Source organism: Globicephala melas, chromosome 12, assembly GCF_963455315.2.
Source record: "Globicephala melas chromosome 12, mGloMel1.2, whole genome shotgun sequence".
In the NCBI taxonomy this organism is placed as follows: Eukaryota; Metazoa; Chordata; class Mammalia; order Artiodactyla; family Delphinidae; genus Globicephala; species Globicephala melas.
Window position 1 is genome coordinate 54544052 of NC_083325.1, and position 21565 is coordinate 54565616.

Genomic DNA, 21565 nt, shown 5'->3' on the forward strand with positions numbered 1-21565 from the left:
ACCAGCCTCACCCACCAGCAGGCTGACACTAGCTCCAGGACCCCCGACCCTACAGCCAGCTAACCTGGGATCCAGCTTGCCAACCAGTGAGCCAGCACTACTAGCCCAAGCACCCCTGTCCCTCCCACGAGCTCTGTAGCCAGCTGCCTTGTGACATGGCCCTGCTCCACCAGTGGGCTGGCACCAAGACCAGGACTCCCTTGGCCAAGCAGCCAGTCATGCCAGGACCCAATCCTGCCCACCAGAGCCTGGCAGCCTCTGCACTAGGCAGGGCCTGACCACCAACCGGACCAGAGGCCAACCACACCTACCAGCACACCCACAGTACCCTCTGACACAACAGAAGGACTCAAGCAGCTCACATAGAGGGAACTCCTAGAGCATATAGCTCTGGTGACCGCAAGGGAGTGTGCTGCTGAGCCCCACAGGATGTTTCCTACATAAGACCACTTCTCCAAGACTGGAAAATGCAACCAACCTACCAAATACGTAGAAACAAAAGCAGTGAATCAGGCAAAATGAGGCAACAGAGGAATATTCTAACATTTAGAGAAGAGTTAACACCTATTTTTCTCAAACTATTCCAAAGCAGAGGAAGGAATGCTTCTGAAATCATTCTATGAGGCCAGCATCATCCTGATACCAAAACCAGGGAAAGATATCAAACACAAATTACAGGCCAATATCACTGATGAACGTAGATGTAAAAATTCTCATCAAAATGAATTCAATAGTGTATTAAAAAGATCATACACCATGATCAAGTGGGATTAATTCCAAGGATGCAAAGATGGTTCAGTATTCACAAATCAAACGATACATCACATTAACAAAATGAAGAATAAAAATCATGTGATCATCTCAGTAGGTACAGAAAAAGGTTTTGTAAAAACTCAATATCGATTTATGATAAAAACTCTTAACAAAGTGGGTATAGAGGAAATGTACTTCAACATAATAAAGACCATATATGACAAGCCCATAGTGAACATCATACTCAACAGTGAAAAGCTGAAAGCATTTGCTCTAAGATCAAGAACAAGACAAGGATGCCTACTCTTGCCACTTTTTTTTTTTTTTTTTTTTTTTGCAGTACGCGGGCCTCTCACTGTTGTGGCCTCTCCAATTGCGGAGCACAGGCTCCGGACGCGCAGGCTCAGCAGCCATGGCTCACGGGCCCAGCCGCTCCGCGGCATGTGGGATCCTCCCAGACCGGGGCATGAACCCATGTCCCCTGCATCAGCAGGCGGACTTCCAACCACTGCGCCACCAGGGAAGCCCCATCTTGCCACTTTTTATTCAACATAGTATTGGCAGTCCTAGCCATAGCAATCAGATAAGAAAAAGAAATAAAAGGAATCCAAATTGGAAGGGGAGAAGTAAAACCGTCATCGCACATGACATAGAAAATCCTAAAGATGCCACAAAAAAACTACTAGAACTCATCAATAAATTCACTAAGTGCTCTCCTCTCTTCTTGTGGGTGGAGTTACAATTTCATGGTAACTTATCTTCACTAGCATGGTGAAATGGGAAAGTCTGGGGCCAAATAGACATGTGTTTGAATCCCAGATCAGCCAGTTCTAAGCTTTGTGGTCTTGGGTAATTCATTCAGTCTCTTTAGATGGATCTCAGCTTTTTCATCGGCTACACTTACTTCATAGTGTTGTTATGAAGATTAAATAAAATACACATAAATTTTAAATTTTAATTAAATTTAAATGATTTAAATTTAATTAAATAGCATATACAAATTACCTACCAGTGGCAATAGGTTCCTCCTGTAAAGGTTGGTTAGGTTCCTCCCCAGCAAAGAGCTTTGCAGAGCAAGGCCTATGTCACTGATAAAAGTTGCTACTGTTAACATTATAATAATAACAATTACTATCAAGTATTAACTATCAGGACAATGGGGTCTACTCACTACATTTACAGAACTAAAGGGAACCTCTCAAATTATTCTTCACAAAACAAGAATGATCTGCTTAAAGGTAATTCCTCCATCCTCAGTTATCCCAAGAGGCAACTGGAAAGTTCTCTCACTAAATAAGAAATACTAGTTTTAATAAATATTAGTTCTAAAATATTAGTACTAAAACTAATAAATATTAGTTCTCTTTCATAGTAAAAACTGGCAAGAAGCGGCAGCTCATATCTACCATCATATACTTCTTGCTTCTATTTCCTCTATTTCCACTTTAAAAATATATTTGTTTAATTTGAATACGACCATGAGGACAAGGACTCTTAGTTCTTCCAAGTTCTACTTAATGATAGTACTTTTACTTGAATCATAATTGATCATTTGTTAGTCCTTAATTAGTAACTCAGCTTTAAATCGGGGGAAATGATCTCAATGTAGGGAGCACCACAAGTTGTATAGGTTCTAGTCACTGATGTTAGTCATGTCCTTATCTACTCCTTATAACCAAGAATGAAAAATTGTGGAACTAAATCTTCAACAGAAGTGAATTTGATTTGTTGGACTATTTTAACAAGAGTAGTAGTCATCTTTGGTTACTTGCTAAATATAAAAAAGTATAGTCTTATAGAAGGGGAAACAAAATAGAAGTAAAACCTACTCTCTGAAATTTACACTTGTAACTAAGGCAAACTTTACCAAGCAAAGTCATAATCGAATACATGAAATATTTTGTTAGCTATCTTGGACAAATATCTTCATATTTTCCAGGAATGAGAGATGTTTTGTACACAGTTCATCACACAGAGTCACAGAATATGCATACCCTGATTTTGATATGGAGCCTTCCTAATGAACACTTTATTATTGTAGGGGAGGAATAATATCTTTCTCCTCTACCCTTTTAAGTTCTCGACTGAGACCCCTGTAACAAAAGGCATATTAACAAGAAAAAAGCATACAAATTCATATAATGTAAGTATTATCATGAGAGCCTTCATAAGGGAATGAGAACCTGAAGAAATGGGTTTTTATGCTAAGTTTGCTGAAGAATGGAAAGATATAATAGGACAAAAGGTATGAGGTAAGTGTAGGAAACTGGAGAAACTTAGCAAGGCTAATATTTATTCAGAGTCCTCTGTGTCCCTTTGTCTTCAGAGATAAAGATGCTCCTTTCCTCCTGGTATGGGGAGGGCATAAATCTCTCACAAGAGGGTTTTATGACCTGCTTCAGGGAAGGTCAGAACATCCTTACTGCATGTGCCATTTCTCAAATTCCTTCAGCTTAAAATGTTCAATATGCCAAGGTGCCATATTTTGGGGTAACATGTCCTGAACCCCATCATTACCATTATTAGTTCTCTTCATAGAAGTACCATTACCATTATTAGTTCTCTTCACAGAAGTACCTATGAGTCTACGAACCCTTTGTCACAACAAGTAATGGATTTGCTTTGGGGGGTGTTTATAATTTCCAACCAGGGTCAGCAAAGTTTTGTCCCAAGTCAAATCCAGCCCAATACACGTTTCTGTAAATGAAGTTTTATTTGAATACATCCACTTGCGCTTGTTTATATCTGTGGCTCCTTGTCAATAGAAGAGTTGAGAGACAGAGACCATTTGGTCCTCAAAGCCTAAAATATTTACTCTCTGGCCCTTTACAGACAAAGTTTGTCAACCTAGAACTACAGAATAAAGAGCAATAACTAAATATGTTAAGGGATTATTATTTTTAAAAAGTTATCACTCTGGGCTTCCCTGGTGGCACAGTGGTTAAGTATCCGTCTGCCAATGCAGGGGACACAGGTTCGAGCCCTGCTCTGGGAAGATCCCACATGCCACGGAGCAACTAAGCCCGTGCGCCACAACTACTGAGCTCTAGAGACCGCGCCACAACTATTGAGCATGTGTGCCACAACTACTGAAGCCCGCACTCCTAGAGCCCGTGCTCCACAACAAGAGAAGCCACCGCAATGAGAAGCCTGCGCACCGCAACAAGGAGTAGCCCCCGCTCGCCACAACTAGAGAAAGCCTGCGCGCAGCAGCAAAGACCCAACGCAGCCAAAAATAAAATAAATTTAAAAAGAAAGAGTTATCACTCCAAAAGCCTCTAAGGATGCAACCCTAAGCCTATATACCTTTGTACCAGAAAGGCAATAGTCTTGCTTAAAAGAGTAGAATTCTACTTTCCTAAGCTTGAGGAAACACCAAAATGAAAGTCAAAATTAAAATGGAGGCATTCTACTCCTTATATGTAGTAAATGAAATTATTTTTGGTTTGGGGAATGCTGCATTAGTGAGGATGCCATGCAAAAGAGAGAGTTCTAAAAGGTTACAAAACTGTGGCTCTTGAGGAAATCAACTATGGGCATCTTCTATAGCTGAATTTCAATAAAAATTTTAATAACTCTTACAAAATTTTAACTTTATGTTTTATTAGTAAGACTTCCTGATTGTTGGGAGAGGGTAGCAGATGGGATTATATAATAAAGTGGACTTGATCAATTTATATCCATCAACATCATATAATTCAGTCCATTTAAATAGATCATCCAACCCCATCAGCCCAGCAGCTGCTCAAGAAAACCATTAAGTAATTAATCAAATAAAAAATACATTTATATATACAGATAACTACTAAATAAATACATAAATAGTAAATCCCTGGTGTTACTTACCCTAAGCAGGTCACATAGAGGAGCACATGTGAAAAGTAACTCAGTATAAAATTTGGACTATTCTTCTCTTGTGAATTTTATCTCAAGTTCATATCTTTGGAAATATGTTAAAATGAAGATTATTAAATATAAAACAAATCTGAAAGAATATTATAGCAAACACCCATAAACCCAAATTTACATTAACACATTCTTAATTCTTTTTATTATTTTGTTCTTTTAGTCAGATTCATGACATATAAAATACATACTTAACCACTCTTAGGTGTATGATTGGATGAGTTTTGACAAATGTCTAGTTATGTAACCACCACCACAATCATGGTATAGAACAGTTCCATAGCCCCCAAAAGTTCCCTCATATCCCTCTCACCAGCCCCTGGCAACAACTCATCTGCTGTCACTAAATTTTGCCTTTTCTCAAATTGTAGATAAATGAAATCATACAGTATGATGTTTTTTTGTGTCTGTCTTCTTTCACTTAACATAATGCTTCTGAGATTCACCCATGTTGTTGCATGAATTACTAGTTTGTTCCTTTCATTGCTAATTAGCATTCATTGTATGGATGCGGTTTAATCCTTTCACCAATGATGAACTTTTGAGGTGTTTCCAGTTTGGGACCATAATAAAGCTTTTATGAACATTCATGTAGATTTTTGTGTGGACATGTTTTCATTTCTCTTGGGTATATACTGAGGAGTGGAATTGCTGGGTCATAAGGTTAGTATAATATTTAAGTTTATAAGAAATTGCCAAACTGTCTTCTGAAACGGTTGGACTTTTACCTACCCATGAGCAATATGTGAGCGTTCCACTTACTCCACATTCTCGCTGACTTTTGGCAATGCCAGTCTTTCTAACTATAGTCATTCTAGTGAGTTGTAGCAGTATTACAATTTGCACTTCCTTAATGACTAGTAACTTGGAGCATTGGTGCTTATGTGCTATTTGTATTTTTTCCTTGGTAAAATCCTCAATTTTTCAATATTTACTATTTAAAAAATATATCTATTATAAACACCACTCCTTAATCAGAGATGTTTTGCCTTAGGCTTGCCTTTCCATTTTCTTAACAGTGTCTCTCTGTGGAAGAGCAGAAGTTATTCTTATCTGAGCTTTGCCTAACCCAAGTTCCTCCAATGTTTTCATCTAGAAGTTTTAGTTCTCACAGTTAAGTCTGTGATTCAAGTTAATTTTTGTGTGACATAAGGGGATAAAAGTTGATTTTAAAAAATATATAGGTATGTGTTTATTCCAGAACTATTTGTGGAAGAGACTTTCCTGTCTCCAAATTACTGTCAGCTTTGTGAAAAATCAAGTGACCATATAGGTGTTACATAGTTACAGTGTCTAGTTTTAGACTGTCTATTGTGTTCCACAGATTATATATATATACACACACACATATGTATGTGTGTGTGTGTATATATATATATATATATATATACACACACACACACACAGATTCCAAAAGCACATTATCTTAATTACTGTAGCTTTAGAGTAATTCTTGCAATCAGGCATTATAAATCCTCCAATTTAATCCTTTATTAAAGTTGTTTTGACTATTTGAGATCCAATTGCATTTAGATATAAATTTTAGAATCAGCTTGTTAAATTCTACCAAAAAAATGGCTAAGCATTTTGATTAGGGTTTCATTTAATCTATAAATCAATTTGGCTTTGACATCTTAACCATATTAAAACTTTCATCCAATAATGTGGTATCTCTCCGTTTATTTAGGTCTTCTCTCAAAATGGTTTGTAGGGCTTCCCTGGTGGCGCAGTGGCTGAGAGTCCGCCTGCCGATGCAGGGGATGCGGGTTCGTGCCCCGGTCCGGGAGGATCCCACGTGCTGCGGAGCGGCTGGGCCCGTGAGCCTTGGCCGCTGAGCCTGCGCGTCCGGAGCCTGTGCTCCACAACGGGAGAGGCCACAACAGTGAGAGGCCCGCGTACCGCAAAAAAAAAAAAAAAAAAAAATGGTTTGTAGTTTTCTGTGTTCAGGTCTTGCACATACTTCATGGAATTTATCTCCAAGTATTTCATGGTTTTTGATGCTATGGCATTATTTTTTCATTTCAATTGTTTGTTCCTAGTATATATAGAAATATATTTTGGAACATTGACATTGTATCCTGTGACCTTGCTAAGCTTGAGTTGTAGTATCTTACTTATAGCTTATCATTTTCTACTTACACAATCATGTCATCTGCAAATAGTTTTATGTATCTTTCTTTCCAATTTGTATGTTTTGTTTGTTTTGTCTTGTTTTTTTTTTTTTAGTCTTGTTGCACTGGCTAAAACCTCCAGTCAGTATTGAATACAAGTGGTGAGATCAGACGTTCTTGCCTTGTTTGGTGTATTAGAGGGAAAGTATTTAGTCTTTTACCGTTAACTATGGTATTAGGTTTAGGTATTACATAGTTACCCTCTATCAGGCTGAGCAAGTTCCCTTTTATTTGTAGGTTGCTGAGAATTTCTACCAGGAATGGGTCTTGAATTTTGTCAAATGCTTTTTCTGAATGTAATGAGATATGGTTTTTCTTTTTTCACTCCCAGGGTGGAATTACACTGATTAACTTTCAAATGTTTCCTCTATGGTATCAATTTCATGGGCATAAAATATTTCATAATATTCCCTTTTTCTGTTAATGTCTGTAGGACCCATGCTGGTATCTCCCCTTTCGTTTCCTTTTTAAAAAATCTTTATTGGAGTATATAGTTGATTTCCCCTTTCATTTCTGATATTGATAATTTCTGTTTTTGTTTTTTTTCCGGATCAGTCTGGTTAGAAGTTTATCAATTTCATCGATATTTTCAAAGAGCCAGCTTCTGATTTTTCTTTTTTGTTTCCTATTTCACTGATTTCTGTTCTTATTCTTCTTTCTTCTTTTCTTGCACTTGTAGTTACTTAATTTGGAAAGTAAAATTTAATTAGCTAGAGACCCTACATTCTTTCTAATACGTGTTTCAATTTCCCTCTAAATACTGTCATAGCTGTAGCCCACAAATTTTGATATGTTGTGATTTTCATTTTCATTCTAGCCAAGATATTTTCTAATTTCCCTTACAATTTATTCTTAGGCATATTGATTATTTAAGTGTGTTGTTCTTATTTTTCTTTTATTGATGTCTAGGTTAATTCCATTGTGGTCAGAAAATATATGTCTTGTATGATTTCAATGCCCCTTAAGTTTAATGAGACTTGTAAGAAGCAGGTGTACCTTTTCCTTGCTCACTTTCCTCTTCTGCTGGTTGGATACAGATAGCAAGGCCCTGGGTGATGATATAGCCACAAGATGGAAAAAGTCTTAGACTTGAATCACTACATGGAAGAAAGAAGCCACTTACCTGGAACACTCAACTTGGTCTATACATGAGCATGAAATAACCTATTTTTTGAACCATTACAGGTTTGGTTCTGTTTGTTATATCAGTTTAGCTTACCCTGATTAAAATGCTGCCTATTTTTTGAAGGCTGCCCTCTACCTCCCACTTCCCTGAGTTTTTCACAAAACACATAATCTATATTTCAGTTCATACTATCTAAAGCATACCCATCACATCTACTCAATATTTTCATGTCTTCCATTAACAAACAAAACCTTCACATAAATAAAAATAAATATATAGGAAGTTTACTGCACCAGCCAAGTTTCTTTTTTTAAAATAAGTTTTTATTGAAGTATAGCATGTACACAGAACTGTGTGCCAAGAAATATACTACCTATATATACATTATATATAATTCATATACCTGCAGAAATTTATAAAGCTGTCTACAACTGGGGCATTTTCTTCCATTCTAATACCTTCTTTCTTACTTGCTATATTTGGAGCCCTAGTAATCAAAAAAGTCAAGAAAAACAAGTGAAAAAAAAGGTGGCCAGAGTGTATCACAGAGAGGCTCTTCCAAGAAGTCTGAACTCAAGGCTAGAAAGCCAAAGTTGGTCCTTTACAATCACCTATATGCTCCTCAGTTCCTCTGCCACACTCCTACAGTGCTACCTTTTCCCATTTTTTTTAATGGAAAGAGGATATAATATAGGTAGGGAAGAATGTAAAGAGAGAAGCTACATCATCTCCTTTCCTAGAATAAATACCAGGCTCCAGTGCTGCTGCTGGCCCATGTGGCATCCTTGATAAATTAAAAAAAAAAAAAACTCTCTAAAAAGGACTCCTTTCTCAAGTCACCTTACTTCCCACCTGACAGATATTTGTTGTAATATAACTATATTAATTTTATTCGTAAGAACACCTTCCTGCCACTTGCTAGGAAGTTGTATAGAAGAGCACCCAATGTCTGTGATGTGAATAGCATCTTCTGGACGTGGCACTGTTCTTTTCTGTCCAGTCCACATGCTACACTTGGCCTCAGGCTGTACGCCAAGTTTGTAGATTTGATTTTTTTTTTTTTAAGTGCATCAGGGTTATTTTTTTAAATACTTTTTAAATTGAAGAATCATATACATAAGAATTAAAAGAGAGATGTACCTAAAAGAAGTAAAACAACAAAACAAAAACAAGAACCACAAGTTTACACAGGAAGAAATGTAACAAGTTCAGAATCTCAAAAACTCATAAATGATACAAGAAACACCGCAAGTAAAAATAAACACCTAAATTTGCATGGGCCTACAGGAATAGGGTCAAAATGAAAATTCCAAATAAGTTGAATTACACACAAGTGACAGGGCCAATAAGAACTCGATTTCCTATTTTATGCTAATGGAAAACAAGGAAACGATACTGAAAATCTGGGAATATTTCTGGGTGGCCCACTGTAGTTATACAGAAGTGTGGAGTGGGTGTTGGCCACAATATCAGAAAGGGTAAATGCCGTTCCAAGTTTTGGAAGAGGTGAAAAATGGGGACAACTTCTAGGGCCAGGAAAGGCCCTAGAATAGATCCTTATTTATAACGATAATGTTTTTTAAGCCTTTTGGAAGAGAACATTGTTCACTACGTACCAACAGGTTTGACTTAACTTCATGAACTTTTGGGGGCAGTTACTTGACTAACATTTGGGAAATGCAGGACTTCAGCAAGGAATGTAAGATCCCATGATATTCTTATAGACAAACTTGGAGAGAAACGGGCTGATAGATGAATCAGTAAATTGCTGAAATTCTTACCTAATGGGTGCTGATTAATAGACTGGGCAATTTGTATCACATCAAAGAGAAGTTTCTCAGGCCACTGTCCTCAGATTTGTTTCATTCAATATTGAGTGTTTACCTATCAAACTTTGGAGTGACCAAAAAGAATAAGATAGCATATATATCTTAGATGAATTCAAAAATATTTCAAAAGGTTAATAAATCTAACACAAGAAAACTTAGAATAAATGAAGGTCCTGCAAAGCAGGTTAAACAAAACACCAACTGCACAAGTGTAGGATGGGGAAAGACTATTAACATCAGTAAAAATAATTAACCTCAGAGACTGAAACAATTTCATGTGGGTGTCAGAAAAGCTAGTTCAGTATTTGAATGTTAAATAGAAGAACAGAAGAGCATTAACTAGAACAAAAGATAACAGTTCTACTACCTATAAATGTTCAGTTCTGGGTTGTATACTTTAAGATACAGAAAACTAGAGCCTTTGCAGAATTGGGGTTTGAATGGTAAAGGCAATTGAAGCCGCAATGTATCAGTGAAGTAACTGGTGACAGAAAAGAGAAGATACTGGGAGTCATCATAACAGCCATGGTTAAATGCTTGGCCCCAAGGGGTTCATAAGACAAATGATAGGAAGAAACAGAACCAACCAGGACAGGCAGAGTTGCCCCCAAAATGGAGGTAGATTCTGGTCCCCGGAGAATTGGATCAGCGGCCCATTTGGTATTCAGGGATTTTCCAACTTTGAGATTTCATAAATATGTATTTAAAGATCTGTCCAGTTATAAAATTACTCTCTTTGAAGAATACACAAATGACAATTCTTCAGAACTACTATGTTAAAACTTTTGAGGATGTAAAACTACAAAACATTCAGAGTTTGTTTTATGGGCCACAATTTCTCTCTCAAATTGACAAACATTTGTGAGTGTGTTGCTTTCTGATAGTGAAATTTTCCCAAGTGTTAAAGCAGCCAGCATTGACGTGTAAACTTTTGATTGTGAAAGACATTTGACTAGCGTACTGTATACGCTGTTATACTATAATAGGGAACACTGTCTTAACTGCCAGATTCATGTGTGTCCCACCCTGAAAAAGCCAAGAGCCCTAAAAAATATTATATAAATATATACAAACATGGGTTCTTAGAAGGGAACTGCTTCCTTTTCAAAGATAATTTTACATAGCCAATCTTCCAGCTGTATTTAACTTATGGCTTTATCTATATAATTTAGATTACCCATAACTATTTGAAAATATGTGGCATGAACCTAATTCTAACTGATTTCAACTTGTCTTCGTTAAAGGTATGTCTTGGTACACTACACAAAAGCTCTAGGCATAATTACTGCATAGCTGAGATTCCCTTAAGACCATTTCAACATTCATTCTCAGAGATCACACAAAACATGAATAAATCCATGTAATACATGAAAGAAATTTGCTGTTCCACATAACTATATCCTAGAATCATCAGGGATTTAAAAAGGAAACTTTTTCATGATTTACCCTAAAAGAAATTATTTACTGTCTGTCAACATTTTTTCTATATTACCTCCTAGAATATTTACATCAATTTTCTTTGGAAAAGCAAGAATTAACCTTGGCATATCATTCTGCATAAGGACCGAACCTGTTCTTTTTGTTCTTATACTTTTTCGTACCTTTCAATCTCAGAGTGGAAATAAAATCTCTCAGAAAGGGAATGTATATAGTTACTGTTCAGTCAGTCAATTACTACTCCCTGATTATACCAAGAAGGTATGAATTAAAAATATATTGGAAGAAAAACAGTTCATTCATAACACAATAAGAAATATAAAATAAGTAAATTAGCAAATGGAATTGTAATAAAAGGTACAAAAGGGGAGCTTACCTAGATGATGTATTGTTGCCCAAAAGGACTCTCTTTTGGCCACTGGAAAAAGCATCTATGAGAAAATACTTGAGCCAATTCCTTGCCTGATCAAGAAATTCACTACCTTCTATATTCCTAAAGGCAGGTCTTTGAAGTCATCAAAGTTAAGCTAAAAAGTGTCTAATTTAGGGGGGTTATTAAGATTTGTATTCATGTAGAATAAGCCACTTACAAACCTATTTCCCTTTACATTAACTATAAACACTGTACCTCATATTTCAGATGAGATCTGGGCGCCATAAAATCAGTCACAAGATGCTCTTACATAAACATTTAGAAATCCAGTAACTTCTGATTTAAATGGTGCTTTTAGAAGGGAAACAATAATGACTTTTATTAAAGCCTGCCCTTAACCATGAAAGTCCCTGGAATAAAAGCAAAAGTACTGCCAAGAAGCCACAGGTAATTAACACGTGGACAGAGCAAGATATGATTTTGAAGGGTGCAGCGATGTTCTTCTCTGCCTCCATTAATGAATGGGCTGTAAGATTAAAGGTTAACAGCAGTATAAATACTATAATTACATAATGTTGGGTTCGTTTGTCTTTCATGTTTACAAAAAACCTTTTTGTTCCTGTAATTTTAAGGCCTTGTAAGGTCTGCCAGCCACTGCCTTTCTTGTCACCAAAGTTCTCAACAGGTTTACAAGTGGATGTGCCCAAGACTGCCATCTGGTGGAAATGATAGAAATTGAAATGGTTTTTGTAAGTGATTAAGTCAGCTGTCTACTAAGAAGGTATGAATTAAAAATATATTCTAAGAACCTTTTAAACATTTTTTTAGATTCCATATATATCTGTCAGCATACAGTATTTGTTTCTCTCTTTCTGACTTACTTCACTCTGTATGACAGTGGCATGGACATATATACACTACCAAATGTAAAATAGCTAGCTAGTGGGAAGCAGCCGCATAGCACAGGGAGATCAGCTTGGTTCTGTGTGTCCACCTAAAGGGGTGGGACAGGGAGGGTGGGAGGGAGACGCAAGAGGGAGGAGATATGGGGATATATGTATATGTATAGCTGATTCACTTTGTTATACAGCAGAAACTAACACACCATTGTAAAGGAATTATACTCCAATAAAGATGTTAAAAAAAAAAAAAGAAGTCATGAGGATGTAATGTACAGGAGGGTGATTATAGTTAATAATACTGTATTGTCTATTTGAAAGTTGCAAAGAGTAAATTTTAAAAGTCCTTATCGTTAGAAAAAATTGTAATTATATATGCAGACAGATGTTAACTAGAGTTATTTTGGTGATCATTTTGCAATATATACAAATATTGAATCATTATGTTGTACACCTGAAACTAATATAATGTTTTATGTCAATCATACCTCAATAAAAAAACTGTAAAAACTAAAAAAAAAAAAAAGAGACAATCGGAAAACAAACAAACAAAAAAGACTGGTTTATGTATTAGCTACTGAGGGAATAATGGAAAATATTACATTAGGTTTTTGCACTATAGTAATACTCCAAGTAAGTTCTATTTGTATTATATATTTACAATAAAAAGGTCAAAATCGTAAAAGAAAATATATGTAAATACTTACTCAGAAGGTGAAAAGGCTGTCTAAGTATACAACTGAAGGTTCAAACTGTTAAAGAAAATGATACAATTCTAACACTATTCAATGTAAAAACCAAGAGACACTTCTCAAAACTCATCAAATTGAACATCTTTGCAGTTTACTTCATGTAAATTTTCCTTCAATTTTTTTTAAAAAGTAAAACAAAAAATACACCCCACTCTATTCTTAAAACAGCATATGGAGAATAAAAGATAATTATTTTTGACCAAGGAGAACTATCCAGTACTCTTCAGATGACAGCATCTTAGCTCTCTCTAGTGACTCTCCAATCATAGTGATTAGAAAGCCTTTATTCTGCCTACAGGAAAAGCTGGCATAGGAACAAAAAGTTATTGTGTAAGAAAAAGCACAGACACAGAGTAGCATGATATAAGGTTTTCTGGGGAAAAATCCTGTCATTGAGCTTGTAGCTTTTCAGGAATTAGGAGGTTTCAGTATCAGTTAGATGTGTTTTGTTTGGTCCCATCCATGCCTTGACATCCTTAAACAAACAAACACACAAACAAACAAACAGTACTGAAAGGCAACTGGTGAACTCAGGAAAATAATTTGTGACATATGTAACAATAATGGCTAATTTCCTAAATACATAAAGAGCTCTCACAAATCAATAAAAAATGATCAATGTGTTAATAGAAAATAAGCAACTTATGTGAACAAGCTTTGATAAAAGACATACAATTACCAAAAAAATGAGAAAAAAATTCAATCTCACTAGTAATCAAATAATTGAGAATTAAATCAAGAAAATCACAAATAATAATATTATACCCACAAGATTGGCAATGTGCAATACTGGCAAGAAAGCATAAAACATGAGCATCATTGTTGTATACTGCTGGGATTATAAATTGGTGCCTGCTTCCTGGAAGGCAACCCAGAACAACTGAATTCATTTAGTTTCTGTATTTTACTTTTTAATTCAAAATTTTATTAAAAATTCAAACATACAGAAAATTACATAAAAGAATGTAAGACACCCTTACTTACTACTCAGATTTAACAGATGTTAACATTTTTATAACTTTATTTTTGAGGGAGGAGAAAATAAAACTCTCACACTTCCCAATGCTTCTGAAGTAACTACTGTCCTAAATTAATGTGTATTTTTCCCATGCATGTTTTATACATATTATATGTCTATAAATTATGTACCATACTTCATCAACTTTATGATTTCATTATTTTACACACTATTCCTTTATGTAAAACTAAGAAAAAATGTTGCCAATTAAACCATGAAACAATGCTTTAATAACACTTAGGATTATTTTATACTTATTGTAACAGGTTTTTAAGACTTAGACTTTGACAAAACCTAATTATGAAATTAAAATATGAAGTTATGACAAGTTGGTGCAACTATGCCATGAGAGCTCCCTAGCCAATGGCAATTGTAAGATGCCATTGACTTAAGACACTTCTCAATTTCAAAGATACTAAAATATTAAAAAAAAAAGTTCACTTAGAAATATATTTTGGAGATTTAAGCTTTTCCATAAATGACATCCTTTTGGAACTTGCTATTTCCCTCAGCATTACGTTTTCAAACTATAAGAAGATGGCTCACCGCCTAAGGAAGCAAAGTCAGTAGCAACTAGCCACTTCTAGAGCACAGGATTCTATTCTTATACCAGCCTTTCCCTCATTTCTCTAAGTGCCGCAAAAAAAAAAAATTGATCTATGCTAAAGAGGACTAGTAGGGAGAGTTATTCCTCTGTGGTAATGTCTGCCTTTAAACAGGAAAACTGTCTAGAGACAGTCACTTCAAAGGCCCAAGAATTAACATGTTTATCAGTTGGGGCTAAGGTGATACAAGTGAGGCACTTGCCTTGAAGACAAAATATAAGAGGTGCCTAAATTCGGTAATCAAGATAAATATTTTAATGCCAACAGTTACAAGAATCAAAATGAATGCAAAAACCATGACGCACGAAATATCAAAAAATTTAAAGTGACAATTATTACTTAATTTTCCTTTTGCCTTAAGCTCCAACAGAGCATGCCAGGGCACTTTTACTGGTCCAACCTTATTGGACGAAGGAAGGAGGTCAGAGTGATGCATGTGATACCAGTCTACAGTTTAAAATGTAAATATGCGGGACTTCCCTGGTGGTGCAGTGGTTAAGAATCCACCTGCCAATGCAGGGGACATGGGTTCGATCCATGGTCTGGGAAGATCCCGCATGCCGTGGAGCAACTAAGCCCGTGTGCCACAACTACTGAGCCTGCGCTCTAGAGCCTACAAGCCACAACTACTGAGCCTGCGTGCCTAGAGCCCGTGCTCCACAACAAGAGAAGCCACTGCAATGAGAAGCCTGCGCACCACAACGAAGAGTAGCTCCCGCTTGCTGCAACTAGAGAAAGCCCGTGCGTAGCAACGAAGACCCGACACAGCCAATAATTAATTAATTAATTTTAAAAAAGAAAATAAGGGAGAGAAGATACCATTGCCAGGAAAGCCAGCAAGAAGCGAGAATCAGTAGTGATGCGGCCTGAAAAGCAACTTACTCTGTATTAGTAGCTACACTGTTTTACTTCCAATTACAATGTAACATCCATAAGTCACCAGAACACTGGGCAAAAATAAACGTTTATCATTTTCATTAAGGTTTACAGAATAATCCCCAAAGTTGAATAGAAAAAAAAAAAATCTTACACAGCAATTGAGCATAAAAAAATGACAATGCATAGGAATTCCCTGGCAGTCCAGTGGTTAGGACTTGGTGCTTTCACTGCTGTGGGCCCAGGTTCAATCCCTGGTCAGGGAACTGAGATCTTGTAAACCACATGGTGTGGCCATAAAAAACAAAAACAAAAAGACAATGCAAATTGTTATAATGTGAACCTAATAATTTATTTGCAAAAGCAAGTAACTCTCAGGATTGCTTTGAAATAACTTAAATTCTAGTCTTAATGATTATACTAGCTTTTGACTATCTTACAGATTTTACGCACATTGTGCATTGTTTTTTTGTTTTCTTTTGCGGTACGCGGGCCTCTCACTGCTGTGGCCTCTCCCGTTGCAGAGCACAGCCTCCGATGCCCAGTCTCAGCGGCCATGGCTCACGGGCCCACATATGGGACCCTCCCGGACCAGGGCACGAACCCGTGTCCCCTGCATCGGCAGGCGGACTCTCCACCACTGCGCTACCAGGGAAGCCCTGTGCATTGTTTTAATATGTGAAAATCACATGGTATTTTTTCAATAATACTATTTAGCTACCCAAAACAGAATGTGTCCTAAAATCTTTATCAAATGCTTTCCCTTATCAAACCAGACTAATTTCAAAATACAAATAAAGGCAATTTGGAAGAAGAAATATAAATACGAGATGTCATTTAAAAATGCAATCTAAATTCTGGAGAAGGATAAGATTTGGCTAGCAAAAGAAATACAGTGGACATCTTCAGGTTAACTTCAATGACTGAAGTTGAATAAAAACTCAGTTTAACTCAAGCAACATAAATTGCTTGACAGACCATGAAAAGACAAGACCCGACTGAATCCTACACATCTGAGAATAAACCTGGCTTAGGGAGAAAAGAGAGTTGCAGTCATTCTTCGCTATCCAAACACACTTAAAACCAAAAAGTCAAGTAATAAGTATCTTAAGTAAATATTATAATTACCATGCCTCATAACTGGGCAAGAAATGTGTAACAGAAATTGAGTGCTTTTTCTTTTTTGTCCGCCCTAACCAGGGATCAAACCCATGCCCCCTGAAGTGGAAGTGCAGAGTCTTAACCACTGGACCCCCACGAAATTCCCAAGAGTGCTTTTAAAAAAAAACACTTCCATGGTTAACTTTCCCCAACCTTGTTGAATGTTCAGAAAATTTTTAAATCTAACAACAAAAAAAATTCAGCATAAAACCCTGACCCACTTAATCACCATTCAAAAAGAAAAGTCCTGTCTTTATCTGGCCCACCTGAAATGACATCTCAGTCATGGTGAAATGATTTTATTTAAAATATGAATTTAAAAATTCAATATTGAAGTGAGACCTTCTCAAAGAAATAACATAAATCTACAATAATTGAAGACCTTTTAAAAGATTTAAATAATTCAAATATAAGCCATACAAAAACCAAACTCTACTGTTAAACAATCTTAAGTCATAAATTTTCCAAGTTGAAACCCATCATAGGAATTTTCTGGGAGAAAAAAAAACAACATAATATTAAAGCCTCCACCTTGTTTATCTTGCTAAGTATCAGTGTAACAGTAAACATATAAACACCACCTCTCTCCCCCAAGTAAATTTTATGTCAGATCTGTATGTCTTAAGATTCACTTACTATGACACTAATATTTGGAATAAATGACATTGTCAAGTTGTCCAAAAGGATGAGGCAGCAACTCTGAAGGTCTGGGGGTCCCAGAGAACCTTTCAAGGAGGTCCAAGAAATCAAAACTATTTTAATAATACTAATACTTATTCTTTTTCAAAGTACTGATATTTGCACTGACTGTGCAAAAAAAAACTATAGGCACCCCAGCATGAACCAAAAAAGTAGCATCAAACTAGTCAATTCCAGTTAACAATGTTCTTTAGCAGTAAAAATTTCATTACACCTCTACCCTTGAGTACACATCTTTTTAATATCCTATATGATGAAATGAGAAGTACTGGCTATATAGCATGCTGAAGTGTGATGGCTGTCTCTTATGTGATTATTTGAGATGTGTGCTGAACTAGTAGCCACTTTTCATGAAAACTGTTTTTACTTAAAAGAATGACTCACAGACTATGGTTGTTCAGCAGACATTTTCTCTGAAATGAATGAAGAAAGCCCTGTCACTTAAGGAAAACAACTGACAATATTTGTTGCCAATGATAAAATTTCCCCTTTCAAATGAAAGTTAGAATTTTGAAAAATCTGTATCCATCACTGTGAGCTTGACAGCTTTCTAATACTTAAAAGATTTTTCTGATGAGATCAGTTATATTAACATTATAAACACAGCATAATAAGATGTCAATGTTCTAAAGAACTGCATAATTCAATGAACCAGTATTTTCCAAATGACCAATGCATGATATTATAAAATCACGCAAAAGTCAAAGATCTACTATTCACACTGCAAGACAGATCAAATGGATTTTAATGTAACAGAGAACAAAACTGATTGATAAAGTTTCAGATTTCACACTGCAACTAACCTTCAAGAAACTACCCATTCCGAAGTTTTGATAATGTATCAAAGAGGAATATCCACAATTATCTGAAGCTATTAAAATACTCTCTTTCAATACATATTTGTGTGAGGCCAGATTTCTTCATATACTTCGAACACAGTGCCACACTGCAACAAATTGAATGCAGAAGCAGATAGGAGAATCCAGTACAACATTAAAGGATTTACAAAAATGAAAACCAGTGCTACTTTTCACACTGTTTACAAAATAATTATTTTCACAAAACAATGCTATTTATGTTAACAGGTAATGTAAAATTTCTTGGTTTTAACTTCTAATACGATAAATATCAACAGATATAACCCACAAAAGCAAAAGTTCTTTGGGATCTTGAATTTTTAGAAATATAAATGGGTCCTGATACCAAAATGGTTGAGAACAGCTAGACTAGGGAATTCAAATTAATAAGTATTGAATATGGGCTTTTCTTTTGCTAACTCACACATTATTTATATTTCCAGGGCCACCAAACCCCCTAAGAAAGATTTTTTAAAGTAGTATAAAAAATGTTTTTGGAGTGGATAAGGGGTTACTTAGTATTGTCCTTTAGAGTTTGGTTAATTCTTACTTAGAATTATAATTCACCTACATGGTTCTGTATGAAATTTTTCACAATAAATATTCTAACTATATAAAATGTTTAAAATAACATTCAAAACTGGACTTTTATTTTTAAGTATCATATGAAATAGTAATATGTCACACTGTTTTTATCAATTCTTTATTTAGGTAACAAGTTGGTTATGTTCACTGCATTGTATGAAACATCACAATATCATACTGGAAAGGTACTATCAGTACAGGGTTGGATCAGAGTGGACAGTTTGAACAACAAACCATTTTGCATTCTTCATTCCCTAGCTTTTAACAACCCCCCAAACCCAGTCAAGGGACAAACAGCTTTTAACATTATCATGTAAAGCACTTCAACTTACAAGGCTAAAATCTAAAGAATAAATAAAATATGTTGTGGCAATAATTCCTTTTTAGACCAAAAATCAGGTGCACAATAAATCAAATGATCAAGAAAGCTGTATTCAAATGTGTGGCTCTCCAGAAACAGCTTCAGGAAAATGTTACAGAAAATACCATGAATTCCATTTCACACAGGACCAGATGATGACTCATTTTAACTACACACAAGGGCAATTACATCCTGCTGAAACACAATTTAAACAGATAGAAAATGTTTACAAAGCATCCACAACATGTAAACCATGTACAAATGGATACATTCATTGCTTCTCCTACCCCAATAGCTTCTTTTAGATAAATATTTCACTCTTCATGTTCAGCATTAACTGGCTACATGCAAAACTCAAAAGAATTCAAGGATTCAAGGTTATTGTAAAAATAGAATTAAACTAATAATCTTCAAGTACCTTATGTGACAGCCACTCCGTACCGTGCCCAATGTTATAAAATGAAAGGTTACTGAACCCATGAAAATATCTCTGTAATATTTCCTTAGATCTAAAATAGATAATTTTAAATGTATTTATAGTCATTTCAGTGATATTCTGAGCTTTTAAAATAACGTAAACAATTAAAAATTATACCAAATTACACAAAACTTGTTGTATCTTAAAAGCTGAAAAATTAAAACTATAGAAACCCACATGTAAAACAAAAATCACAATTTACATTATAAAGGCAAATCTCATTTAAAAAAATTTGCAGCAGTGAGATGGCAAAGCAAATTATAAATAGCCATAAATTAATCCATTTGGTTTCAAGAGGTTTTTCTAGTGAGAGTTGAAGGATGTGGTAGGTACATGCATAAAATTTGTAAAGGTTTATAATATTATTGCCAAATACACTTTATCTTGAAGCAGGCAACATTACAATTTGGACATTATTGGAGAACCCAGTTTGGTAATACAGGTAAAATTGGAAAAAAATTAAATAACAATTAATAATAAATATAAATCCTATAGTAAATTGCTCAAATGAAATTTTAAGTCACAGAGCTGCAAAAGGCTTCCAACTTGGTGAACTGAAAAAAGGAACATCTCATACAATTCTTTACTCTTACATGCTTATATGTTGTGTGTCTTGTTTAAAAAAAAAAAAAACACATAATGTATCTTCAGAGTACAGCTAACTATATTCCCATGCACCTCAGGCATATTCGTTATTTGTGGTGAAATAACTCCATTGGTTTCTAGGGTCAAAAGTTCAATATAGATGTAACCAGTATGCCTGAGGTTGGCAAAAAATACTGTAGTACAGGCAATGCTACAAGTGGCAATTACCAGAAAACACAAATATGAACAAATGATGGGAAATGCTAATGATTTTCTGCTCATATCACAAAACGCTGGGAATCCACAAGAATATTTTTTCCCTTGTACTGAAGAAAATTGTGATTAAAAGTTTTTTTCCCCCAATTTTCAGAATCAAAAGCATTTTAGAAGGCTTATAAGGCTACCATGGGTCTTCTAGATCTCCAGCACCCTACAGGAAGAGAAAAGGAAGAATATTATTATTATTTACCTACACCACTTCCAGGTTGGATTGAACTTCAAAAGAAAACAAAATTAGATGAACAAGTTACCTTCCTTTCTTTGTTTGAAAAGGTAATTTTTACATAGAGGTGTGTGTACTGTTTATTGTGTGTATACACACATGGATCTACCTAACATAGATAGATAACTGGTTGGGTTTTTTTCTCCCCTTTCCACCAAATGCCTTCCTCTTTCTCAAACCACTTAAAAATATTCTGGCATTGGAAAAATAGATCAAAAAAAAACAGCTACATCCTAAGATTCCAAAGTTTCAACTGTACCTTAAGCAACTTTAGACACATGATAAATATAAAACATGAAAAAGATAAGTTAAAATGTTCTACATACACAAAATAATTGTTTTTAAAAATACTTTCCCATGTGACTGAGTCATCTGTATTTTAAAAATTCATTTTAGCAAAAGTGAAACTCATATGTGCCACTATTTAAAATATCTTATAATTCTTGCATTTATATCTGATGAATACTTATAGCAAAACTCACAGTCTTACAATCTTTAAAAAGCTCATCACGGCAATTTTCTGACATGTCTACATGTGTCCATACTGTCCAAAGATTAATATTTTGTATCACAAAAAGGGGATAAAAAACAG

The 21565-nt window shown here is 35.4% G+C and overlaps 1 protein-coding gene across 1 annotated transcript in view; it reads right to left on the minus strand.

Annotated features, from left to right (window-relative positions):
- Positions 1-19148: 19148 nt before the first annotated feature.
- Positions 19149-21565, minus strand: part of PPM1B (protein phosphatase, Mg2+/Mn2+ dependent 1B) — an 80568-nt gene continuing 78151 nt past the window's right edge. Inside the window, exon 6 of the mRNA XM_030857792.2 lies at positions 19149-20901. Within this exon, the coding sequence (XP_030713652.1) occupies positions 20872-20901 (30 nt within the window). The 3' untranslated portion in view covers positions 19149-20871. The remainder of the gene's footprint in view (positions 20902-21565) is intronic.